This window comes from Acomys minous (genome assembly GCF_964271855.1).
Source record: "Acomys minous genome assembly, chromosome: 5".
NCBI lineage: Eukaryota > Metazoa > Chordata > Mammalia > Rodentia > Muridae > Acomys > Acomys minous.
The window spans coordinates 57579922-57606825 of NC_140494.1; the positions used below are offsets into that span (position 1 = coordinate 57579922).

The window sequence follows — 26904 nt, forward strand, 5'->3', positions numbered from 1 at the left end:
TTTATACTCCTTCATTTGACCGTCTGAGCAGTGTTTCTCTGCCCTCCACACCTCTTTGGTTCTCACTCCCTCTGTTCTTGTCCTTATTAATGCACTAGTCCAAATAAGATTCACGTTCTAGTGCCTGAGCCATTTTAACCATATACAGCAGAAGGCATTTCCATGTGTAACGGGGCTAAATATTGGAAGTAGTGAGGTTTTTCCTGATTTAGCCAGAAGGACTCCAAATGTAACCACAAATATCTTTTTTCCCTTGCATATTCGTGCACGTGTGTGTGTGTGTGTGTGTGTGTGTGTGTGTGTGTGTGTGTGTGTGTGAATGTGTATATGTGTAGGTGCTCATAGAGACCAGAAGAATGTGTCAGATTTCCTGAAGGTGGAGTGCCAGCTGGTCGTCAGTCACACAGCATGAGTACTGGGGACTAAATGCATCTGGTCCTCTGTAAAAGCAGCAAGTGTTCTTCACCGCTGAGCCATCTCTCTGGCTCCACAGATGTCTTTAAAAGAGGAAGGCAGAGGAGCTTTGGATGGGAATGGACCCGATCTGCTCACATATTTGCATGCTTAGCCTCCAGTTGATGAACTCTTTGAGAAAACATGGAAGGATTAGAAAGTGTTGCCAAGTGTGTCACAGAGGGCTGGTTTTGAGAGTTCAAAAGCCCACAGCAAGCCCAATCTCTCTTTCTCCCTCCCTCCCCCCACCCCACCCCCCTCTCTCTCTGTCTCTCTGTCTCTCTCTCTCTCTCTCTCTCTCTCTCTCTCTCTCTCTCTCTCTCTCTCTCATCTGCTGACCAGTAGTATAAGTTTAACTTCTTCCTGTCTAAACTGATGAATTTCCCCACCTCAGATTTCCCCCCCCAGAATTCCTCTCTCCTGGAAGTCTCACCTTTCCTCTTCTGCCTCAGCCATTGGCCATTTAGCTCTTGATAAGACAAATCAGGAGGTGTTAGAGAGAATGTTTACAAAATAGGATTTTACAAAAAAAGAAATCACATTTCGTAGTCTTCCTTGAAGCCACTGATAACAGTTCTTTTTTTTTTTTTTAAAGATGTATTTATTTATTGTGTATACAGTGCTCTGCCTGCATGTACACCTGCAGGACAGAAGAGGGCATCAGACTGGATTATAGATGATTGTGAGCCACCAAGTGGTTGCTGGGAATTGAACTCAGGACCTCTGGAAGAGCAGTCAGTACTCTTAACCTCTGAGCCATCTCTCCAGCCCTGATAACAGTTCTTGCCAAATCTCAGAGTCATCTCTGTCATGGATGACAAAGATAGCTGTTTGCAGAGATTGAATGGGCTGGGACATGCATGAGACCTAGGGTTCTATTCCCCGGTACTGCAGGAACTGGGCATGGTGGCACATGCCTGTAGGAAGGAACATCAGAAGTTCAAGGTCATCCCCAGTTACACAGTGTGCTGGCTAGTTTTATGGCAACCTGACACAAGCCAGAGTCCTCTTAGAAGAGGGACCCTCAACTGAGAAAATGCCCCCAGCTGATTGGCCTGTGGGCAAATTTGTGGTTCGTTTTCTTGATTGACATAGGAGGGCCCAGCTCGCTGTGGGCAGTGCTACCCCTGTGTGGTTCTGCATATGGTAAGAAAGCAGGCTGAGTAAGCCATGAGAAGCAAGCCAGTAACCAGTGATCCTTCACGGCCCCTGCTTCAGTTACTGCCCCCAGCTGTCTGCCCTAACTCCCCCCTACAAGAGAGACTGTGGTGAGGACACGGGAGCTGAAGTAAGCCCTTTCCTCTCCACGCTGCTCTTGTTCATGAGACCCTAGCTAAGACACACAGTGAGCTTGAGGCCAGGCTGGACTGCATGAGGATGTGTCTCAAAACCAATCAATCAGTTCATACATAAATGGGAGTGGACGTGACTGGCACACACTATCCTTCTCAGGATGGCACAAGGAATATGAAGGTCGATGTAGCTTGGGTCTCTAATGGAATCATAGAGATAATCCTTCATTCCTGGACTGCTTGCCTACAAAGCTCCTTGTGTGTGTGTGTGTGTGTGTGTGTGTGTGTGTGTGTGTGTGTGTGTGAGAGAGAGAGAGAGAGAGAGAGAGAGAGAGAGAGAGAGAGAGAGAGAGTGTTAGCCCCTTCCCTGGTTAAGCCACTGTACTGTGTTCTCTGTTCTGTTAACCCTGTGACCCATGACTTACTTTAAATGTAGGGAGAGGCTACTCATTTCTGTTTTTGATTCCCGTGTGCCGATGCAGTGTACGTTTAGCCGTCTTTAGATTTACATGGCCAGCAGGTACCAGTGAGTGAGTCTATTAGTTGGGGCAAGCGGCTCCAGGCATTACATCAGACATAGCCTAGGTTCCCTGTGGCTCCACGGAGCAGCTTACTTCTTGTTGCTAGGAAACATGTCTTATACTTGTTTCCAGAGTATGTTGTCCTTCGTGGATGTGGGCTCTTACCTTCTTGTGGGTCTTTGCTGCACTGTCTAGATACAACAGTCTGACCTGTGCACTGGGCGAAACTGGACATTCCCAGCTCAGTTGAGCCATAAGAAAGGGGTGATGTTTAAGCTGGGCATGATGAGAATCACAGTGCGTGGGAGGCAGAGGTAGAGGACCACAAGGCTGAGGGTAGCTTGGACCACATACTACGACTCGGTTTCAAAAAACCAAAAACACCGTGCCTGGTGGGTCAGACCTGCAATCTCAGTTACTTAGGAAGCTGAGGCCAGAGGATTGCAAACTTGACATTTACCTGGGCGACAGAGAGAGTTCAGGGTAGCTTGGGCACTTAGTGAGATCCTGTCTCAAAACAAACAAAGAAACAAAGAATGTGTGTGGGACAAATTTAACTCAGTGGTAAAACTTGTCTAACTTGTGAGAGGTTGCATGTTCAGTCCCCAGTGTCAAACCAACCAGCAGGCAGCTAACCAACCAACCAACCTGATGATGTTTAAACACAAAATCAGCCAACCAACCAACCAACTGGATGACATTTAAACACAAAATTAACCAACCAATCAACCAATTGGTGACATTTGAACAGAAAACCTCCTACAAAATGGCAGATTCATATGATTTGATCTAATTTCACATATGTGATTTGAGCAAGAGGCTCTCTGAACCTGTCCCTTATCTTTAAGAAAGGTCCCAAGGCTCTCAAGAAAGTAAAAAAAAAAAAAAAAAAAGAAAAGAAAAAGAAAAAAAAATCTGCAAAGACTCAGGACCAAGTTTGACACATAGTAAGTGACTCAAAAGGACCAGCTTTAAATTTAAAAAAAATTTTTTTTTAAAAAACCTACAATCTAGTACAGACTCCTGGCACATGGCTGCCACTCTTTAATTATCTTGTTGTCGGAAGACAGGCATATGCCCCATATAGTGTAAGTTTACCCTCTTAATTGGTATATGATTTGGAAGGTGTTAGTGGGGTTTACACAATTGTGTCATCACACCATGGATCTGGCCCAGTTTTCATCGCTGGGGAAAGAAACTTCACATGTGTGAGAGCAGTTATTTTGCTTTTGTTTCCAAGTGGCTGGTATTGCACCTTTTTTAGGTCACCAAGCTCAGTAGATATTGACTTTATCTTGCAGAATTAAAGAAACAGCTCCCGTTTCCTCATTCAACAGCAAGTGGGGTGCAGCGCACATATACAGTGCACACTTTCTACACAATAGCAAGAAAGACAAAAACAACAACAGCCACACTGTTGCTGATAATGGCACTGGCTATGCCTTTACAGTGCCAGGAGGATTGCCATTGTCATGTCCTGAGCCACTGGTTTGCCTCTGCGAGAGAATTTGAAAGGAAGATGGTAACCTCCACACCCTCACATGCTCCCAGTCCCGGCAGCTGATGGCTCTGAATGAGCGGAAACTGAACCAATGGTCAGGGAATTGCCTCGAAAGCACCTTTCCTATATTAACCTTTTGATTTCAGAGACTTTTTATAAATAGCATTGTTTTGGTTACACACAAACAAGGGTGAGTCAAAGTGAAACTGGCCTAGTTCTCCTTCTTAGCTAAGAGTGCCTGATTGCACAGGATGCAACATCCGGGGTGACGGTCAATGAGGTTCAGTCACAGAAGAAGAAGGAAATGCAGTTTTACCTATTGAAAATTTCACGCCCCCTGGGAGGAAATTCTTTTATTTCCCCTTACATTCCCTTACCAATTGCCTTTCCTCCCATTCAATATTTTTTTTTCAATTTCACTTCTTTTAGTATGTTAAGAGTTCTATTTGTTTATTTGTTTATTTATTTATTTATTTGGTGTTTTAAGACAGGGTTTCCCTGTGTAGCCTTGGCTGCCCTGGACTCACTTTGAGGACCAGGCTGGCCTTGAACTCAGAGATCCGCCTGCCTATGCCTCCCGTGTACTGGGATTTCAGGCATGATGTGTATGCGTATGTCTGTGTGTGAATATATAAGATGCCTGTAGAAGCGGGAAGACATAATCCGCTCCTGCACTGGAATTACAGTTGATTATTGTGAGCCGCTTGAGATGGGTCCTGGGAACTGAGTTCAGGTACTTTGACAAAGCAGCAAGGACTCTTAGCCACTGAGCAATCTCTCCAGCCCCGCCTATTTTTTTTTTTTTTAATGTGGAATGCTTTGGAGGTTGATAATTGGTTCACCCTTTCCTTCATGTAGGTTCCCTGGATTGAACTCAGGTTGTCAGCCATGTGGCAAGTGCTCTTAATACTGAGCCATCTTGCTGGCCTTCACTAAATTAATCAATCACGTATGTATTTATTGAGACATGGTCTGACTAGGTAGCCCTAACTATCGGACTTGGTATATAGACCCTGGTAGCTTTGAATTTATAGAGATCTGCTTGATTCTGTCCCCACCCCCCACCCCTAAGTGCTGGGATTAAGGCAGACACGCACCACCTGCCCAATTTTCTAAATTAATTTTTATTCTTAAATGAGCACACACAATACTATATATCATTATAGCATTTTCAAACAATGTGTTAGTAGAGTCTGCTTACCCCTCCCCCCCACGCCCCTGCTGACCATACTCCCCTTAAAGTCTCCTTCCACCCGCTTCTGCGTTTATGTCCCGTGTGTCCACTCTCCATCCTACTTCATTGTGTAGTTTTGCTCTCTTGGTCTCCTTTATAGCTTTAGAAGATTTTACCATAATGTGTGTGCGCATGTGCATGTGCGTGCGCCCGCACGCAAACACACACACACACACACACACACACACACACACACACACACACACACATGCAAGCTAGATGCCACGTATGGGGGAGAACATGTGGTTTTTGAATGTTTGAGTTTGAGTAATACTTTGCTATCTATTAGACTTTCTGAATCTACCCATTTCCCTTTGTAGCTGAAGAAATTTCCGTTGAGTATCTGTGCCATATTGTCATTATCTATAGCCATCGGTTGGTGGGCATCAAGACTGGTCCATCTCCTTGCTCTTTCAGGCAGAGGAGACATAAGCACAGATGTGCAAGCATCTTTACAGTAAGGCTATGGAACCCTTTGGTAGCTGTCCAAGGGGCTGTACGGGTGGATCAGAAGGTGGCTCTACTTTTAATTTTTTTCAAGACTGCTTAATACTAGTTTCCATAGTATATATACTGTTTTGCACTCATGCCAGTGGTGGGTGAGGCCTTACCAGTGTCTGTGATCAGATTTCTTGATGACGCCCATTCTGACTGGCATGAGGTGCATCACTAAGTAGTTGAAATTTTCTGTCTTTAAAAAAAATTATTATTACTCGAGCTGTTGAAGAAATGTCATCATGGAAGTTAACAGTTTAATCTGGACAGGGCTCTGCATGGTTGATGATTTCAAAATGCTAATTGCTGCCTACACCTATGGGGATGGTTCACTGCTCTTGCTTTTGAAACAGCCCAGTTCTCTTTTGAACCAGCTGTCACCACAGGGCCACTGCTCTACTCTAGCCTTTTCCCCGCCCTCTTTCTAGTCTTGGAAAGTAGGAGCTGCTGGCTACTGAGAAGGAGGAACAACAGTATTGGGTGCTGTTTCTTTTTGGGGGCAACAGGATGCATTGCCATTTCAAGGTACCGCATCTTAAGTCTTGACGTTCAAGCAGGTGTAGCCAAGGAGCAAGGATGTTTATACAAAATGTTACTGAAGAGAAGAGCTTCCTGAAAAGAGAGGCAGCAGGCTGCGGGTCTGTCTTGGTTCATTAATCACAGTCAAACTGCAAAACACAAAGTGAGAAAATGTCCTGCTTAAAGCAACAAACACGCTTACCGAAGCCAAAGCAGTCAAAATATGATCAAATACCATAATAACCTTGACCTGGCTGTTCCATCCTTTTGTATTGGAGCTGAGTTTCCTATGCAGCCATTTAGAAATCTTAGGGCCCTGGGAGGTGTTGCTGCCCAACTGTAGTCTATTGGGATTTGTTAGTGTAGGTGTCCATGGTCAGTGAGTTTAGTACGTCCAGTTCTTACTTCAACTGAGACCAGGCCAGTGTTGGCCACGGCTCAGTCACTACCACAGTTCCTGCTCTGTTCCTTGGTAGGGGCACGACTGCCCGGTGTTAGCTTAGTGTTGGGTCCCAGGGAAAGAGAGGTGACCTTGGGTTGGGTTTTTCAACTGGATCCATCAGCACAGGCATTGCAATATATTATGCATGTTAAATATGAAGAACGGTGAAACTTTAACCCAAGTAATAGTACATGTAAACCTTCTTCCTAGTGTCTCTTGGAGAGGTTATGCATTTATTCGGAGGCTGTCCCCACACTTGCTCGCACACTTGAACCGTTGAAAAACTTTATCATTTTATGCATGTCTTTGTATCTCACATTACTTACCTGATTGCTAGAAAACAGTAGAAAATGGCCTCAGAAGCTCCACATTTTTTTGCCGTGGGGACTTATAAAAGATGAGGCTTCAAGCCACTCTCAAACATTCTCAAAGACGGGATCTAAAAGTTAACTCTGGCCAATGTTAGAACCACGGTGGGGCTTGCACAACCTCCAAGATAGCGCTTGAAGGAGAAAGCACTCTCAGGTATGAGTTATGGCATATTTACTAGAAACTCATTACACTATTTTATAGCACATTAAATAAAGCAGGTGTAAGCTCATCGGAGACGAGCACTCTTCACCCACTCAAAAAACGATAGTCACATATATTTGCTGTTATAAAGTGCATCCTTCTATAAAAAGTAATACTGTATTTCTAATGAAAGTTGGAGCTACGAAAGTTCACAGAAGTCACCTTAGGGACAGAATGCTCAGCAGTTTGAAATTTAATATAGTTTCTGTTATCTGCATATGACCTTCATAGAACACATATTTATCTGTAGTTACTTGAGAAAGGAGCATTAAATCTCAGGAATGACAACTTTCCCATATCCTACTCTGAAAGTCACGTTTCTAAGAGCAGATGGAATAGGAGCCTGTAGCTGCTTGTTCGAGACAATTTTATTAAGTGATTCGTGGGTTTGCCTATTAGGGAGCAAAGATAGATTTATTTTCCTTTTCTTCTTCCTACTCCTCTCAAAGCTGCCTTCTTTGGGATGCAGAGGATGAGCATTGCCTATAGCTGCTGGCAGAGCGTTCTAGAATTGATGATCAGTACTTTACCCCAGGTATGCTACCAGCAACAGACCAAAGGAACAATTCCACTCAAATCTACCTTGGTGAACCGATGAGTGAAATTACGGTGACTAATTGGGCAAGTGGCTTACCAGGAAGTGCATGGGTGAGGGTTGATTTTTCAGGACCACGGGGAAACTTCTGAGTGTTTATACCATGGAAGAAAGTATCTCTCAGTCGCCAAGTAATCATTGTTTGTCAGCATCCTCAGGGGTGTGTGTGTGTGTGTGTGTGTGTGTGTGTGTGTGTGTGTGTGTGTGTGTGTGTGTGTCTCCCCTCCTTTACCCAGCAACTGTTAACTGCCTATAAAACCTTTGGGTCCTCCCCTTACAATGGCACATTAGTGTGCTCAGTCCTGTTCAGTTCCTGTGCTTGTAATCACACTTTTGAGGCAAACGTCATGTCCTGCCCAGAGGACAGTGTTTCACAGCACAGAGCCGGTGATGCTCTCTTGTTTTTGATTGCTGCTGGCTTTCTGCCTTATAAATAGCCTATCAAACCTGAACGTATAGAACAATGGGCCAACAGACAGTACTTGCCGGCTGCTCCTTCCTCTGTCTCCAGCTGTAATTTTCCAGTGTCTCAGGGGAAAAGATGGAGAAGCGTGGTGGTTTGAACGAGAATGTCCCTCCGGCCCCCCCACCCTCCCACCCCACGTAGGCCCCTGTGTTTAAACACCTGATCCCCAGGTGGTGGTGCTATTTCAAGAGGCTTAGGAGGCGCAGCCTTGTAGGAGAAAAGATGTCACTGGAGGTAGGCCTCATGCCATTTCCTGTTTGGCCTCTCTGTTTGACCTTGTTTAGGAGATGCATTCTCAGCTTCTTGCTCTGGCTGCCCAATTTCCTGCCAAAGCCTTCCTTCTAATCTCACCCCAGCGGGGGCACGAGCATTCACCCACACCAACTCCTTTACTTGTACGCTTTTTTCCCCAGTTCTTCAGAATGACTATTAGAGGGCGCCCAGGGTTCCCTTTCATTGTGGTTTCCTTCTTCTTCGAGATTCAGATGAGCCCATCCTAAGTGGTCCACGACCTCCAGGCCTCCAGAGATGTCTACATCCTTTTACGTACAAATGGACCCATTGGTGCTACCATCCCTGGTACTCTGTGCCCTTCAGCATCCTGCTAGGTTTCCCCCAATCTGCTCTCCTGATTCAGTCAGGAGGCTGAAGGAGAGGCTGCTGGCCTCCATCTGTGTGCAGTGGGTTCCCAGCACAAACACTGTTCTTCTCCCTTTGCTTCTTGCTTCTTGCTCTTTGCATGTTGATGGTGTGATTTCTTGCTGCAATCTAAACTCTCAGAAATTGTGACTACCCTGATTTCTCTACAACTGTGATTGTAGAGATATAAAATAGCAATCACTATTTTAGTTAGAGTTGGAAACTTATTCTTAGCTAATGTCAGGTCAAACTCACGACTTTCCCTTGTTTTTACCCTTCTAAATCTGGTGTATAGCTGGGCTGTGGTGGTGCACACCGTTAATCCTAGAACTCTGGAGGCAGAGGCAGGTAGATTGCTATGAGTTCCAGGACAGCCTGGTCTACAAAGAGAGTCCAGGACAGCCAGGGATACACAGAGAAACCCTGTCTCAAAGAATTAAAAAACCAAACCAAACCAAAAACAATAAATCTGGTGTATAGAGGTGGTGTGGAGTGCCATGATGTTAGAGCATCAGGTGAGGTCCTGGCGTCTGGTGCATTTCCCTAAGTATTCTTGCTGCTCTTAAGAGTGCGTGTAGCAGCCAGGCCCAGTGGCACACACCTTTAATCCCATCACTCGGGAGGCAGAGGCAGGAGGATAACTGTGAGTTTGAGGCCAGCCTGGTCTACAAAGAGAGTCCAAGACAGCCAAGGCTACACAGAGAAACCTTGTTTCAAGACACCACTCCCACCCATCCACCCCCCACCCCCAAAAAAAGTTCATATCACATTGCTTCTTGGCCTTTTGGCTAAGATCAGGCGAAAAGTGCATGTCGCCTGGTTCTCATCCATTTCTTCACCCTGGCACTTACTGAGGTGCCTTTATTCTGCCCGTGCTATGCAGGTCATGGCTGGTGAGGTCTCGCCTGTAAGGCCTTCTCTGTGCTCTTTGCCAAGCTTCTGGGACTCTGGGAGGCCGCTTGAGCCCTCTCACCCCTGCAGCCATCAGGTACAGAGGCCCTCTGTGAGCCTGACCAGTTAGAGAGCAGCTCACTGGCTGGTTTTGCTCTCAGACCCCTGAACGACATTATGTAAAGCTGAATCACTTGTGGAAATATAACTTCAGAAACAGCTATTTGATCTGCCTTTCCTTTTATAGAGAAAGCCAGAAGATTCTTTTGGGAGAGATATTTTTCACATACGAAGGTCTGAAAATAGCCTTGATTCCTGGAGACAAGTAGTTGGGGTTGCAATAATTTGAATAAATAAATACTTTGATGTCACTTTTACCTTCTTCCACTAGCTTTGTATCACCCTACCACACATATTTCTTAGAAATACCCCCCCCCCCGAATCAGTAATTCTGGCCCAAGTAGCCACTGTCCACTATTTCTCAAAAATTTTCTTTGTTTAAAAGCACCATGGTTTTGACCATTTCTTCTCACATCACTGTCCTGTAGATTCCCCAGGCATGTGTAAATCTAATAACAACTTTTACTTTTTTTTTTCTTGTTAGTCAGATTCAATATTAATTAGGCCCCTAGATCTAGTCACAAAGCCTGGCTGAGAATCGATGGAGATTGGTGTGTGTGTCGGGGGGGGGGGGGGGGGGGGGGGGGGGGACACGACTCTCTCTTTCCTAATCCACAAACTGCCTTTGGACCTAGAGTTTCTTCTTCCCTTGAGCTGTTGTGGGTAAACAGAATGAGCTGCTTTTCAAAGACAAGGAGGAGGGGCCTTCCCTTCACAGTTTCAGGCGTGGGGGTGTGCCTGCAAAGTGGTGCAGGTGGGAGCCTCTTCTAAAGGTGTATTTGTGAATGGCTGTTGCGTGCACACGTATGTGTACCACATGCATGCAGTGCCCATGGAGGCATCGGAGCCCTTGGTACTGGACTTACAAATGTAGTCACCACATGAGTGCTGGAAAGCGAACCTGAGTCCTCTGGAAGAGCAGTTAGTACTCTTAGCTGCTGAGTGGCCTGTCCAGCCTACAGGTGGGAGTCTAAGTTGCTAGGCTGATGGAGATGTTCATGTGCATAGGACATGTAAGCAAGAGCCTTAGGCTGTCAAAGGCATCACGATAGGCATGCGCATAGTCCAAGCCAGGTGGAGTTCCAGGATGCTAAGCCATTCCTTATGCTTACTCACCTTGTAAATAGTTCTCTTATGAGACCTCTGCTCATACGAAACAAGAATCTTGTCATACGCCACAGAAAAAGCATCTCAGGACAAGTGCGTCTGAAGCAAACGTAGGGTTTATTAATAAAAGGTGGACCTGGAGAGGTGGTCCAGCAGCTAAGAATGTCTTCTGTTCCTGCAGAGGACCCAAGTTCGGCTCCCAGCACCCATGCTGGGCAGTTTACAACTGGTAACTACCTGTAACTCCAGCGCTAGGGAATCTGATACCTCTGGCTCCACAGCTACCTGCACTCATGTGCACACACATTCCCACCTGCCCATGCATGTAGTTGAAAATAAAATAAGTCTTTTAAAAAAGGAAAAGCTTTGGGAGCTGGAGTGATGATGGCCCGGTGGTGGTGAACACTCGTTGCTCTTCCAGAGGACCCAGGTTTGCCTGCCAGCATCCACATTGGTGGCTCACAACTGTTTGTAACTCCAGTATAATGAGAACCCAATGCCGTCTTCTGGCCTTAAGTGGCTTTAGACTCACAGTAATCCTCCTGCTTCAACTTCCTGAGCCATGGGATTACAGACATGTACCACCAACCGTTCGAAATTTTAAGTGTACTAACGTAAGTTATAAATATGATTTAGGTGGCTTCTGAAGTTATTTTTTCAAAGAGTTTAACATACTAAGCGCTAGAGAGATGGCTGAGGGTATGGGCACGTGTGTCTTTTGCAGAGGACCAGAGTTTGATTCTCAGTACCCTCAATGGGTGGCTATAACCGTCTGTAACTCTGGCTCCAAAGGAGCTCTGCACCTTGGACCTCATCAGGCATTTTCATGTCACTGTTGATCTTTGTGTGTGTGCTGTATGTGTGGGTATACACGTCTGCGCATGCGTGCTCACTAAGTGTGCCTGTGCACTGGAGGTTGATTTGGGGTGTCTTTATTACTGTTCATCCTGTTTTTTGAGACAGGGTCTTTTGGTGAATGTGGAACTCTCTCTTGGTCAGCCAGGCTGGCTGGCCACGCCGCCAGGCACTCTCCTGTCTGCTTTCCACATTCTCTGCTGCTCCTCACCTCATCTTAGTGTTGCAGATGAGAGCTGCCATGCCCAGCTTGTGGGTGCTGGGAATCTTAACCAAAGTTCTCAATCATACAAAGTAAGGACTTTACTCACTGAGCCATCTCCCCAGCCCTGCCAAGAGGTTTTTGTTTTGTTTTGTTTTGTTTTTTTGAGACAGGGTTTCTCTGTGTAGCCTTGACTATCCTGGACTTGCTTTGGAGACCAGGCTGGCCTCGAACTCACAGCGCTGAGTGTGCCACCTCAGCCCAGCCTGCCTCTACTTCTTATCATCATCTCGTAATGATCCCGTCGTATTATGACTGTGTCAGGGCATTAATTCATTGATTAGGGCAGAGCCTTTACGACCCAGTATCTTCTGAAAAGGCAGGCCCGCAATAAATGAGCCCACGGAGGAATTTGATATTCAAAACACAATTACTTTGCACATCCAGAAGGTCATTTTAGGGATAAAGGTTTCATGGCCAAGGACATCTGCTGGATTTCTTGGGCTTTCCGGAATTAAATAGTGCGCCTCCCTGGCTTGTTTCTTTTGGATTTTAGCAGCTTGAGTCAGATATTAAAGGTGGAACAGGAAGATCATTTGTGGGCAAATGGGTCAGCACATTGTTCTTAGTATTCCTTCATTCCAGTACAGCATTTATACAGCTAGCGCAGAGCTCCGCGCTTGTTATACACGTTTCATTTGCACCTCATTCTCTTTCAATCAGGTCAGGCCCAAGCCTTGTGGCATCTCACTGTGGCGACATCTCCCTCCGTTTCAGGAGCATCCATTTCAGGATCCGTGGCGGTCCCTTTAAGGCCCTGGAAAGGGCCGGCAATCGGTTGGCCGACGAGGCCACGCCCCGTCACGTGTCCTTCGTGCCATTGGGCGTGGCCAGAGCCTCTAAGTTGCCGTCACTTCCGGCTCTCTGTCAGTCCGGAGCGAGCGAGCGAGCGACCTAGCGGCTGTTGGACGGCAGGAGCGAAGCGTGAGTGCGCGGGACCCCGGGCCCACTCCTCGCGGCCGCGGCCGGCCCGACCCCAGGCTCCCCGCCGAGCTGCCGGGGCCCCTTCGCTCCCCTTGCCCGCCGCGGCTAGGAGAAACGGCAGCTCGGACGGGTCTCCGCGCCGCGGGCCTCACGTGGCTGCCGCTCTGGGAGCCGAGCCCAGGCGGTGGGCGCGGGCGGGCGTGCGGGCGAGCGAGCGGACGGGCGGGCGGGCTGGCGGGGAGCGGCGGGTGGTGGCCGCGCGTCCCTGGGACATGTGGCGGGGCTCCGGGCGGAGGCGCGCGCGGTCCCCACCCCCCACCCCCACCCGTGGGCTCGGGAGGGCCCCGGGGATCGATGGCCCCGCCGGGTTGAGGGGTCGGGGGCGCGCCTCGGCGAACGCGCCTGGGCTCCGAGGCTAGGATAAGATGGCGCTGGCGCAAGGCCCTCCTCTCCCGCACGCTCCCGGCGCCCCACGCCCCCTTCCTGAGACCGGCCGTAGCCCCAGCCCTCGCCTCGGGGCTTTGAGGAGCTTCCTGGCGGCGACCCCCACGGCGCCCTGCGCCTTCTCACCTTCAAGTGCCTTCTTGCAATCAGGGCTGTTATCGCCGCTCCTCCCCCATGCAAGTCATCGAGTGATCCGTATAAACTCTACGGTCACCCCTTTAGTTACCATTCCCGAATTACGAAGCTTTCCCTCCCCCCCCCCAGCCCCCAAAGAAAGTACCCCGGTAAAAGACTCATTAAAGTTAGAAGTCATAAAGGGTTGGCTTTAGTTACCGTTGTCGTCTTACTGGCTAGATTTAGGTTAGATAATGACGTGGTCATTTGAAGTAATTTTAGTTCCCTAGACAGCTTTTCGTAATGGTAGATAGATATGGCTGGCAGTTTGCAAGTGAAAGACAGTTTATGTTCAAGCTAATTCTCTGTTTAAAACAGGTTTTGTGTAGTTGCGTGTGAACAGCTAGCACGGGAAACTAACTTGATTTAGGAGATTGGGTTGAAATGGAGGCCGCCCGAAGAAAAGCGAATGGAACTGGTTAGGAGCCTTTCAGCTCCCTCCTGTCAGTTGTGTTCTGTATGGTCGTGCTTGCTTGATTTGAGCGGTTTGGATTTAATGATCAGGATTTGGATAGGTTACTTTTGCCTTGACCTCCTATTTTGGAACATTGATTTCTAGTTTGGTCTATAAAGAGCTGGGATATTATATATATATGGAAATTGAGTGTTATGTATATTAGGCCCTTTAAGCCATACAGAAATTAATAGTTTATTGAAGTGGAGAGAGCAAAAATAGTTTGGTAATTAGCTTTTTGCTACCTGGTATTACCACCAGGTATATACTACCTGGTGTAAGTATCTTGAAAAGGGCTTAGGACATGCCTTAGGATTCCTTGAAATTTGGGTTAGACTCAAGATAGTCTGCTCTTTGTTTTAGGCTTAGGCACTCAATAACCAGCCCGCTCTGGGCTCTGGGCCTTGTCTGGTGAGATTTGCCCTGGGCATACAGCCTTCACATTTTACTTCCCAAAGTAGAAAATCAGTGCAAAATACTGTGAATTGTGTATACGGTTGTGAACTCTTGACTGTTGCCTGTTATTTTGATAGTGTGGCCACAAAGTGATAATTAGTGTATACAAAGCAGGGAAAGGATGACTTACAAGGACAACATTAATTAGGTTAAAAAAAGACCCATCAACTTAGAGAAAGGTGAAGGAATGTGCACATGGCTTTTATTTCTTTGTCCTACCTGGGTTCAGAGTATTTGGTTGTGCTTATTATTTGCAATTTAGACATGTGTTCAGTGTAACGACCCCAGTGCCACAAAAAGGCAGACTAAGCCATAGAACTTCTTTTTGACTGGGAGAGAGCTAAGATGAAGATAATAAAGTACCTTGTAAATTATTCATGTAAAGTTTTTTTCTTTCAGAATGCCTAAATCAAAGGAACTTGTTTCTTCAAGCTCTTCAGGCAGTGATTCTGACAGCGAAGTTGAAAAAAAGGTGACTTTTATTGTATAAAATTTGTGGTGCATTACTTCCTCTATAATGCCAACATCCAGTTTTGAAGTGAAAGGCCTGTTGTCTTTTTAGATAGGTTTTGCCATGTTTCCTAGACCTCCTCCATCCCCCTCAGATTTCCCTGAGGGTCGGGACTGTGCTCCCAGTGCTGGGCTCAGAATGTGAGAGGAGAGAGAATCTGCAAGGGTGTTTCTGTAACGGTAGATGGCAAATGGACTGCTTGAATGAATATTAGATTCTAGGCGCATCTGCAGGCTTTAAATCAGACATGAGAGGTTGTTTTTGTGCTGTATTTGGGGTTCAACCTCAGGTCCAAGTGGTGTATCCCAGGCAAGTACTCAACACGGAGTTACATCTCTGCCCCTCCTTTAATTTCCCACAGGGTCTCAATAAGTTGTCTTGGTGACCTTGAACTGTTGTCTTATGCCTCAGCCTCATGAGTGGGGGCCCAGCTCAGATTAAACAAGTCCTCCATTGAACACCTTTAGTAACCTAAACTCACAGAAATGCTTTCTTAGACTCCAGAATTCTAATTAGGCCGAAGACTCTTCTCTGTTACTTATAAATCTGTGTCATTCACAAATCTGCTTAATCTTGGCTGTTGAGGTGGCTCAGTGGGTAAAGGCCCTTGCCATCAAACCTGACAACCCAAGTTTGGTCTCTGTTCTTCCGCATGGTGGAAGAGAACCAGTTCTACCAAGTTTGCCCTCCGACCTCATGCACCCATATACACGCATCACAAGTAATACACAAAGTAATAGTAATAAATAAAATTTTTAAAAATCTGCCTAACCTGTAGGTAGTAAGTCACTATTGGGCTGTGTCACTGACATTTTTAGTGAAAACATTAATTTGACAGCTTTCTCAGTCACTGCTCCCCCTTCCCCAAATTACTGAATTTTAGTTTAGATACATTTTTTTTGAGACAGGGTTTCTCTGTGTAGTCTTGGCTGTCCTGGACTCGTAGACCAGGCTGGCCTCGAACTCACAGCGATCCGCCTGCCTCTGCCTCCCCAGTGCTGGGATTAAAGGCGTGCACCACCACGACCGGCTGTTTAGGTACATTTTAATTTTAAGTTATTTGCTTTAAGTAAATAAAGTCATCCAGCACAACAAACACAATTTACTCATTTTGTTAGAATAAGCTTTTTATGCATTAGGTGACAGCTGTTTTGTCAACTTCATTCCACTTAATTGATCACACCAGTGAGGTGTGACATAGCAGCTCATCTTGTGGTCAAGACTTCCTTCCACATGGCTGTGTCTTGATAGAGATTTATGTCTGAATAAACACACATCCTAGAGGTTGAACAAATTGTATTCTTCTTGCTTTGTGGAAAATAATTACTAGACATATGGTTTACAAATGTTTAAGAGCAGCAGGCAGGACTGGTGATGTAGTTGAGTTGGTAAAGCGCTGGCCTATCACCCAGGAAGCCCTAGCTGTTCCCCAGCATTGCGTACACCTGAGCTTGAATGAGGAGGATGAGAAAGTCCGTCACCTGGGGTACTGGGTCCTGTTCTATTTTTTTAAGCAGCAATCCCCCTTTTGTACTACCTAACAAAAGGGAGCTCTTTATAGGAAAAATGGGAAAGTTGGAGCCTCAAAGTGTAAAGATAGCATATAGTATCATTTATAATATTGAAATAAGGCTTCAAACATCATACATAGCTGTACTTGAAATCTTTTTAGAATTTATATCAGTGTAACATCTTCTGTTTATGTAACTAATTTATATTGGGGTTGCTTTCTGGCCATGTACCAACCAGTCCAGGGAATTGCCTTCTGCTTACTAAGCTGAATTTAGTAGTTTGTCTCACATAGTACTATTAATCCTGTAAGCATTTACATTAAGTACATTCATATTTTTAATTTCATGGCTTTTTATGTGTATTGTTAACCTAGCTTTATCAAATTTAATACAGTAAATTAAAATAGTAATATTAAAATAGTTTGTGCTTGTCCACCAAGAAGGAACATGTCTGCCCTCTACTGTTCGGGGTGGGAACTTAATGTGAGGTTTTGTTTTTTGTTTTGTTTTAAGCTGTTCGCTCATTTTGAGAATGAGGCTGTATAAAATGCTTTTATACTAGTGCTTCTTCAAAAATATTATGAGGTTGAGTGCTAGTCTTAAATTATTACTGCCTATCTTCAGTATTCTTTGTGTTGAAGTTTTTGAGCTGTAGGTTGTCAGTGCTTGGCATAAAATAACTTCCTTACCTAAGCATCCATTCCTCCAACTCCCCCAGACAGGGTTTCATTATGTAGCCCTGGCTGGCTTGGAGCTTTTATGTAGCCCAGGCTGGAAGCATACATTCTTGAAAACAGTTAAGGTTACTTTTGGAATAGACAAGGAATTAATAAATATTAATGTCTTCATCATAGATTTTTTTTTTGAGATGTTTGCTGTATATAGCTTAGGCTGGTTTTGATCTTTAGTTCTCCTGCCTCAACCTTAACCAGGGTTACAGGGTATCCTACTATTCTTTGTTTTGTTTTGTTTCTGAATTAAATAATAAAAGGAAAGCTTTTAGTAGATTTGTGGTTTCTAAAAGCTTATTCAAAAATTATAGTCCACTTTCCTCCCTCATCCCAAAGAAGTATTGTATGGTTCTAGTCTATAATATATGAAGTATCTTTGGGGATTTTGAGAAGAGTTTATGAGCATGATTATTAGTTTATTATTATGAGTGAAGACTAGATTCATAGATAATTTTTTTAATGTACATATATTTCTTTTAATAGATCAAGCCTTTTTTGGTCTCTCTTTAAAAGTAATAAAGTCTTTGAATCCAATATGAATGTCTTTCCCACCCCCATTTTTTAATTTTTTTTAGTTAAAGAGGAAAAAGCAGGTTGTTCCAGAAAAACCTGTGAAGAAACAGAAGCCTGGTGAGACTTCAAGAGCTCTGGCATCTTCCAAGCAGAGCAGCAGCAGCAGAGATGACAACATGTTTCAGGTAATACTGGATTGCATTCAGTTAGTGGGACAGAGCCTTGATCTGAAGAACATTAGAAGTGTTTTGATCTGATAGCACACCACAGTCTGAGTCGTAATCCTCTTGACTAATGATTACTGACAAATGAGTAGGTAGTGAAGGTAATTTGTTCAATTTGGGCTATTGGTAAAGTCTAGAAGTCTGTGTAGTTTTGCTATATTTAAACAATGGAAATCTAACTGTTAAAGAAATCCAAAAGAATATTTAGAACTGTACATTTGGGAAGCAAATTTGAGTTGGTTGGTTGAGTATTAGACTGGAAAGAGTAATTTGATAGATTTTGAGAGAAATGGCCTAATTTAGGCTTCACAAGAACCATAAGGCTGGGGTATAACATGTGTAAAGTGCTTCAATAGCATGTTTAGGCCTTGAGTATGGGCTTAAGCCCTGGGAAAAAAAGGAGATAAATAGATAAAATGAGAGATGTGAGAACACAGGAAGAGGTCTAGTTTGGCACCTTGAGTTTATTAATGTGTTTTTAGCCATTCAATATTTGCTTCGTTCCTTAATGATCTATGAGATGAGGCATTGTGGGTGTATGATGCTGTGAGATTGCTGAGATAAATTATAGACTTTAATCTGTATTGATAAGGAAGAGGTAGTGATGGTTACAAAGATGGTAATAAAGAATGCGCCAGAGGACAGAAGTCATGAGTGAGGAGATAGACATGATGTGAATGTGTCACTTGAGGGTCTCCTGCAGCACTTGGAAGTTTTGGCTGGGAATTAAAAATAGCCAACCACCAAAGCAGATGACAGCTTGTGAGTAATTTTCAAATGGACAGTGAGAGTAGAAAGAGGATGTAAGTTGATAAGATGGTAAAAGAAAACTAAAAGTAAAGTAGTGGAAGCAAGAAACAGACACATTGTAGATTACTTAGTTACAGGTTAAATCTTCTTGATTTCTGTGCAATTTAGGGGCAGAGGTTAATTTGATATAGAATATAGATGAAGATATGTGATGAGGAATTTAAACGATGCTATTATTGCTTTGAATAATAAATTGGGTGCTTACTGTGTTCTGTATTTCATTCAGGGTTTGTCAGGTTCTGGTAATCCACGTGGAATATGGTCTATAACTTAAGGGGACCACAGTTACACACACATACATAGTAAAAATTACAGTAAGGCCTGAGAAGTAGTGGGCAGATTGTTTGAGAGAGTAGGTGTAAGAATCTCATTAAAGAAGTGGCATCAAAATCTTGTTTTGTTTTGAGAAGAGGTATCTCTGTTGTCTTGGCTGTTCTGGAACTTACCTGTAGACCAGGCTAGCCTCTGCCTCCTGAGTGCTGGGATCAAAGGCGGCATGGACCACCACTGCCCGGCTGGGACCTAAATACCCCCCACCCCCACCCCCACCCCCACCCCCACCCCCAAACAGGGTTTCTCTGTGTAGTCTTGGCTGTCCTGGACTCACTTTGTAGACCAGGCTGGCCTCGAACTCAATAGCAGTCTACCTGCCTCTGCCTCCCAAGTGCTGGGATTAAAGGCGTGCGCCACCATGCCTGGCTGGGATCTAAATCTTAGATCTTAAGGTCTTAAGGTTAAGCCAGCTGAGCAAAAAGTGTGTGGACAAACGAAGTGTTTTCAAGATTAGGATATTGAGTTAATATCTTGAAGTGGGAAGAGCTTGTGTTTTGTATGAATTTTGGAGCCTGGAAAGTCTTGCTGAGAATGAGGAGTCTATTTGGTGACGAGAATGAAGGGCAGATCTTCTAGGCTATTTGAGTTTTACTCTTAAGTACAACAAGAAACTGTTTGGGATCAGGGTAAATATAAAATTAGCAGGATTATTTCTTAGTGTTTGTAAAGAATTGATTTGGAGTAGTCAGTTTGAGTACTGTTAGTATCTGTCTTGACTTTTCTTTCATCAGTTGTGCTTCACTGTATAGAACAGGCTACATTTGAGTTGTTAGCAATCCTCCTGCTTCACAAGTACTGAGATTGTAGACATAAGGTACCATGCCCAGCTCATCTCTTGCCTTTTAACTTGCTTGTTTTTTTTATTTTTTTTTATTTTTTATTTTTTACATAGGATCACATTTCAGGGTGGCTGTGAGCTTGCTGTTGTAGCTGAGTGAGGCTTTGCACTTGTGAGCTTCCTTCCTCTGGACCTCCCAAGAGTGGAATCATAAGTCTGCATGCGATACCACACTTGGCTTGACTCTAGATTTTAATCTTTCCTATTCTCCCTAATTTTATATAGATTCTGTTTTGTTAGAGATTTTTGGGAAAATGGATTTTATTTTTTAGGGGTTTATTTTTTTCACTACAGAAAAGAGCTTTGGGTTTTTGTGTTTTGTTTTATTTGTTTTTGGTATTTTGAGAAGAGATTTCTTTGTGTAGCCATGCTGTCTTAGAAATAGTTCTAGACTCATGGAGATCTGCCTGACTCTTACGTGCTGGGATTAAAGGCTTGCACCACCACCACTGAGCAGAAGGCCTAAGGCTGTTCAAAACCTAAGTAATCTTTTTAAAAGTGTCTATCTAGAAGGAACGATAGTTCTTACTTTTATGGATTGTGTAACACTAAAGGAGGCCTGTATTTTTATTAGTAATAGTGGCTTGATAATTTCATTAGGAATTTAAAGGATAGGGTTTTTAGAAGAGAAAACAGTAAGCCCACTGATTTTTTTCTTTTCTTTTTGTTGTTGTTGTTGTTGTTAAGGGTTTTTTGTTTTTTCTTTTTCTTAAAGACAGGGATTCTCTGTGTAGCCTTGGCTGTCCTGGAATCACTCTGCAGAGCAGGCTGGCCTTAAACTCACAACTATCTGCCTGCCTCTGCCTGGGATTAAAGGGGTATGCTACCACTTCCTGGCTAGGTCGTTTTTTTTTGTTTATTTTTCTTTAAATAATTATATTCTCTATATTCTCCATTATCAAGAAAGTATACATACACAGATAAGTAATTAAAAGTCTTATTAAAGATATCACTGAGTTGTGTTCTAAGATGCCATCTAAATGCTCTTTAATACTATGTTGTTATAAATTTTTCTTTGTGTTGCTGAGTGATGTAAGTTTGAGAGATTATTTTGTAAATTGTTCTTCCATTCACCTAGGGTGGGCATTTAGCTTCTTTTTGAGTTCTTGAGCTACTAGGAATAAAGGTTTTGTGAATATTTTTTTTTAAAAAAGTATTTCTTTATTATGTATACAATGTTGTGTTCACATGTACACCTGCACACCAGAAGAGGGCACCAGATCTCATTATAGATGGTTGTGAGCCACCATATGGTTGCTGGGATTGAACTCAGGACTTTGGGAAGAGGAGCCAATGCTCTTAACCTCTGAGCCATCTTTCCAGCCCTGAATATTCTTTAGTATTAGTCTTTATGAATACTTTTGGGGGTGGTAAAAATTTATTTGCTGAATCATAAGTGTATATTTGACTTTATAAAAAACTATCAACCTGGGTGTGTTGGTGCACACCTTTAATCCCAGCACCTGGGAGGCTGTGAGTTTGAGGTTAGCCTGGTCTGCAAAGTGAGTCCAGGACAGCCAGGAATACACAAAGAACCGTGTCTCAAAACCAAAAAGAAAGAAAGAAAGAAAGAAAAAAAAGAAACTATTAAATTATTTTCCAAGTAAGTTGTATTATTTAACTCTATCATTGGCAGTACAGGATGCTAGTTGCTCCACATCCTGGGTGTTAGTCTTTTACATTTTATCCAGATTAGTTTAAAAACTGTGTATTGGGAACTCTGGTTTTATTTTGAGTTAATTTTGTGTATCTTTGATCATGTTCTTTGGCTTTTTTTGTGTCTTTTGGGAACAGTGTCTTCAGGGTTTTGTTTTGTTTTCTCTTATTTAAAAAAAAAAAAGCCTAGACCGATTTACTTAGTCATAAGGCTGTATTTTGGATATAAGGCCTTTGCTTTAATAAGTATAGTGATTTTTTATTTATAAGCTTAGGAAAAAAATGCAATCCTTTAAAACTCACTATAGTTTAAAAATGAGTCAAGAAGAAACGTCAAGAAAACAAGAGATATAAGGAAATGGATTGGATAAACACAGCCAGGAGAGAGGTAGCCTTTGCAGGCATCAGTTCTCCATTTGATGATGAGGTTTCACATCCTGGGGTTTTGTTGTCTTTTGTCTTCTGCCCCATGGTCTTCTTTTCTTCTTTTCTTTTTTTCCAAGACAGGATTTCTCTGTATAGCCTTAGTGTGCTGGACTCGATTCCTAGACCAGGCTGGCCTTGAACTCATAGCAATCCACCTGCCTCTCCCTCCCCTGAGTGCTGGGATCACAGGCTTGCGCCGCCACACCCAGCTCTTTTTCCCCTCCATCAGTCATGAAATAAAATATGTGTCTGTCACCATAGATACTGTGTGGCTTTTAGTTAAGTCACACATGTAGTGGCAAAATTGGCTAAGTTTTGTTCCCTGTAGGTAGGAAATGACTTTGAGACCATGTTTGATGTTACAATAGTCTCAAATGTGCTGTCTTCCTCTATGAAGAGACAGCATGGCCATGGCAACTCTTACAAAGGAAAACTTTTAATTGGGGCTGGCTCACAGTTTCAGAGGGTTAGTCCATTATTGTGATGGTGGCATGCAGGCCGACTTGGTGCTGGAGGAGGAGTTGAGAGTTCTTAATTCATAGGCAGCAGAAGCAATTGTGAGCCACACTGGATGTAGCTTGAGTATATGAGATCTTAAAGCCTACCCCACAGTATGTACACACTTCCTTAACAAGGCCACACCTTCTAATAGTGCCCACTCCTTGTGGATCAAGCATTCAGATACATAAGTATATGGGGGCGATACCTATTCAAACCACCATGCCCTGGGTGGTCTGGAACTTGCTATGTGTAAACTAAGCTAACCTTGAACACAGAGCTGCCTGCCTCTTCCTCCAGCTGCTTTACTTTTTGAGTTCTTTGAGTTTGACTACGTTAGGCTTTAGGTATCTCACTTAGGTTGGATCTATGACTGGCTCACCTCACTTAGCACAATGCTATAGAATGTGACAAGATTTCCTAATTTATAAAGGCTGAATAGTGTTTTATTGCATGTGTAAGCTATTGCCTCTCCTTTTTAGCAATCTCCTTGGAGAACTTAACTGCCAGTTGTTTTGAATGGACAGTATGTGCCTCAAGTTTCAGTCAGTGGCAGAGCATGTATACAGTGAGGGCACTATAGGATGGTACCATATTGTCTATAAACTGCTTCACTAAGTATGTTCTGGTGTTCACACAGGAGAGTCTTCTGAGTAGGCAGTTCTCAGGGTGTACCCGGTCTGTTAAGTATTACATGAGAGTAATGCACCCCAAACTGGGATTATTGGAACACATTATGTTTCTATTTTTGTCGAAGGACATTCATTCTATTTACTTTAGCAGTTGAGTTTATTAATATTCATAAATGTAAAAGCGAGACTGAAGAGATAGATAGCTCAGTAGGCAGAAGGCTTGTACAAACACGAGGACCTGAGTTTGGATCCTTAGCACCCACATTAGGTAGTTGGATTTGGGTGCAGATGGAGTATAATTGCCCCACTGTGGGCAGAGATGGCAGATTGTGTGTGCTCTGTGGCCAGCAAACTGAACCTTAACAGTGTGAGCTTCTAGTGCAGCAAGAGACCCTCTCAAAACAAGGCAGAGGAGAAAGACACCTCAAGTCATTCTCTAGACATCATAATGTGGATGTGTGTGTGTGCACACCCCTGCCCCATGATTGGAAAGTGGAGATTTGCTTTGTTTCATTATGTCTTTTTTAAAGCAGTGATTCCCACCCCCTTCATTATAGTTACATATATTTCAGGATTATAAGTGGAGTTAGCCTGAAGCTAGTTTTGACACCTCTTATGAATTTCTTCCCCCTCTTTGCTAGATTGGGAAAATGAGATACGTCAGTGTACGGGACTTTAAAGGAAAAATTCTAATTGATATTAGAGAGTATTGGATGGACTCAGAAGGTGAAATGAAACCAGGGAGAAAAGGTAAGGTTTCATTTCTTCTATTTGATGTTAATGCTGACTAAATACTTGCCTTAATTTGTTACAGGGTGTGCAGATTAAGGATTGGCCTTACTCAGTTGATCCTGTTATAATCAATTTGTAATGAAACCTAGGAAAACAGCATCCTAATGTTACTTTAAATTGATTGCTAATTTACTTGAACTTTCTCTTTGATTTTACATCATTTCCAGAGCTGATCAGGCATTACTTGGAAACAGAAAAATGCTGGGTTTAGTGTGTCCTTTGGTACTGTCAGTACTTCACCCAGGCCTAAGCCTCTTAGCATGTGGAAACATTCTGTCAGCAAGTAGCTAGAACCAGCTTGTATTTAGTTAACTTTTCTTGTGACAAAATACTAGACAAAAGCAATTTAAAGGAGGAGGGGTTGATTTTGACTCAGTCTGAAGGCCTAAGGCAGTTAGCTGGTCCACACTGGGGCTCAGTCAGGAAGTGGAGAGATGAGTTTGCTGGTTCTTGGCTTGGTTTCTTGGTGCCACCCACATTCAGCCTGGGTCTTCCTCCTTCAGCTTAACCTGTCTGCAAATACCCTCCTTGCCACTCCCACAGAGGTGTATTCATGACGATTCTAAATCCATCCAGTTGATAGTCAAGGTTAACTGTTAACTTGTTATTTGTACTGTAAGGAGCAACACAAATTGAGACCCATAGACAAAGGCATGCACACGAAAGTAGAAGGGGAACGGTGGGACACTAAGAGAGGGGAGTGGATGGTAAAATTATCAAAACACATTGTTTACATGTACGGAAATGTCATGGTGAAATGTTGTATATGATTATGCTGATAAACTTTGATAAAAGTCTACCATACAACCTACATTTATGTAGTTCTATGCTCTGGGTTGATCTTTAGTTGATGAAAAGCTGCTTTCTTGAGCCAGTATGGTATGGTGCCTCAGCAGGTGAAGGCACTTGCTGTGAAGCCTGATGACTCCCAGGACCCTTGAGGTGGAAGGGGAGAATGGATATTGCCTACACTGTTGTAAACACTGGCACAGGTGCCTCACACATGTACACATGTGTGTTCCCATTAAGTAAATAAATGTGACAGATACTTTGTTTGTTCTTTCGAGATAGGGTTTCTCTGTAGCCCTGGCTGGCCTGAAACCTTGTAGACCAGGTTGGCCTTGAACTCAGATTTGCCTGCCTCTGCCTCCCAAGTGCTGGAATTAAAGAGATGTGCCACTACGGACTGGCTATGTGACAGATTTTTAATAGATGAAAAAAAAAAAGCTTCATTTTCTGTACTATCCTGTCTGTTGTTAAAGATGACACTTGGTTCATGCAGTTTTGGAGTCTGTTTTAAAAGCTTCCTTTTTTATATTTGCCATTTAATTCCTGTCTGAGTTTTCACTCAGGATTTTCCTGAGTGGCTAATGTCAGATTTCATTCTTGCAAATGTTTACTGAAGGAATTCAGTTAGCCTCAAAGACTTTTCTACATGCTGCCCATTATGTTCTCTCTTTCAATTCCATGTTCCCTCAGAAGTTTTCTAAACATGTGTTGTTTGCTTGTGTTATGTGTTAGACTAAGGGGTTTCATATTACCCGATTTAATATATTATAACCACCCTTTGATGTGTAAGTCTCATTTACTGATTAAGAAAATGACCCTAGAAAATGCAGCTAGTGATGGTGAGGCTGGGTTTTCCACAGTGTACTCGCACCTATATCTGAATTCTGCATTCTGTCATGCCCCTTATGAATCACTTTCTAGGGAGTTTCCCAGAGTGGAATGGATGCTGTGGGAGAACTCAGCACAGAACTGAACACCTTGAAATTTGGTGGAACAAACACTGGAAGAGACAGGATGTAATAATGCTAACGTTTTATGCCAAATCTAGGTCCTGACTCTTAGCCTGCACATATTTGTGAAACATCTTCAAGTTATCATTACTTCTTATTGGTCAAAACAGGCATTATGTAGATGCAGTATTGGAAGCCTAGATACAAAATTGAACCTGTGACTAACAAATGTAAGATTCTAATATCAATATAGATCTCTCACAAGACCTCGTTGTAGTATTTGTCCCATTCAACATGTCAGTTTGGAGGCTGATGAGGTAGCTCTGTGATAGAGGGTGGATGTGGCATGTGTGAGGTCTGTCCTCAATACTAGAAAATCCACATGAGCAAAATGGCAGTTTGATAGAATATTTGGAAATACCAAAATCTCTAAGAAGGGATGATTTTTCACCTTGTATTTCTTAAACCTTGTCTAGGTATTTCCTTAAACATGGAGCAGTGGAGCCAGCTGAAGGAACAGATCTCTGACATAGATGATGCAGTAAGAAAGCTGTAAAATCTGAGCCATATCAAACCTGTACTGTTGTAGTTGTTTTAATCTGTCTTTTTACATTGGCTTTTGTTTTCTAAATGTTGTTTTCCAAGCTGTTGTATATTTGGATTGCAGAACAATTTGTAAGATGAATACTTTTTTTAAATGTGCATTGTTAAAATGTTCTAAGTGAAGCTAATTGTCAACTTTATTAAAGAGGATTGCTTTGTGCCCCCTACCTAGTGTAAAATAAAGTCAGATCATTACAATCTTAACTGTTGTAGCCTTTTTCATCCAGGAAAAAAGAAAAAAGAAAAAGCCCACTAGTGACTGCATAAGGCCAAAAGAACAACCTTTATAGATACATTTTTGACTTGGCCTTTACATTTAGAAGGATTTGTATTACATTGAGCTTCTTAGAGGATTGCTTTGTGGAATGCATACTCAATCTCTTCCGTTCCAGCCAGATTTATTGAAACTTTCTCCCCAATGCTTCTCCCCACGACAGTACTTTTTATTCATTTCTTTAATAACTTACTTTATGTTCAAGTTTTACATAACTCTTCGCAGATATAGTATGATGATTTGGAAAGTCAAACTGTCAATATTATTGTCTCCTAAGTCTACGGTATTAAACATTAGCAGATACCTGTTTGGTAACATGGCTTGTGTGAAAACTCCAAGCAAGTATATGTCATTACGGTGTTCTGTGTAGGTGTTTCGTAGTCTACAGAACATGGT

The 26904-nt window shown here is 43.2% G+C and overlaps 1 protein-coding gene across 2 annotated transcripts; it reads left to right on the plus strand.

Moving 5' to 3' along the window:
* Nucleotides 1-12776: 12776 nt before the first annotated feature.
* On the plus strand, nt 12777-26432 carry SUB1 (SUB1 regulator of transcription). Of its 2 annotated transcripts, none has more exons than XM_084782473.1 (5): nt 12777-12889; nt 14817-14889; nt 17746-17868; nt 23742-23850; nt 26108-26432. In XM_084782473.1, exons 2-5 carry the CDS (start codon nt 14818-14820, stop codon nt 26185-26187), a joined length of 384 nt encoding a protein of 127 aa, XP_084638599.1. In that variant the 5' UTR covers nt 12777-12889; nt 14817; the 3' UTR covers nt 26188-26432. The 2 variants fall into 2 exon arrangements, with proteins under 2 accessions (XP_084638599.1, XP_084638600.1); XM_084782474.1 differs by lacking the exon at nt 12777-12889 and adding an exon at nt 13055-13073.
* The last annotated feature ends 472 nt before the right edge of the window (nt 26433-26904 follow it).

What these genes read in the sequence shown, in the direction of transcription:
- SUB1 (XM_084782473.1), top strand. Translation starts at nt 14,818, where the DNA reads ATGCCTAAATCAAAGGAACTTGTTTCTTCAAGCTCTTCAGGCAGTGAT. An exon ending in ACAGCGAAGTTGAAAAAAAG is followed by an intron (nt 14,890 to 17,745) that starts GTGACTTTTATT and finishes AATTTTTTTTAG; the next exon opens with TTAAAGAGGAAAAAGCAGGT. An exon ending in AATGAAACCAGGGAGAAAAG is followed by an intron (nt 23,851 to 26,107) that starts GTAAGGTTTCAT and finishes AACCTTGTCTAG; the next exon opens with GTATTTCCTTAAACATGGAG.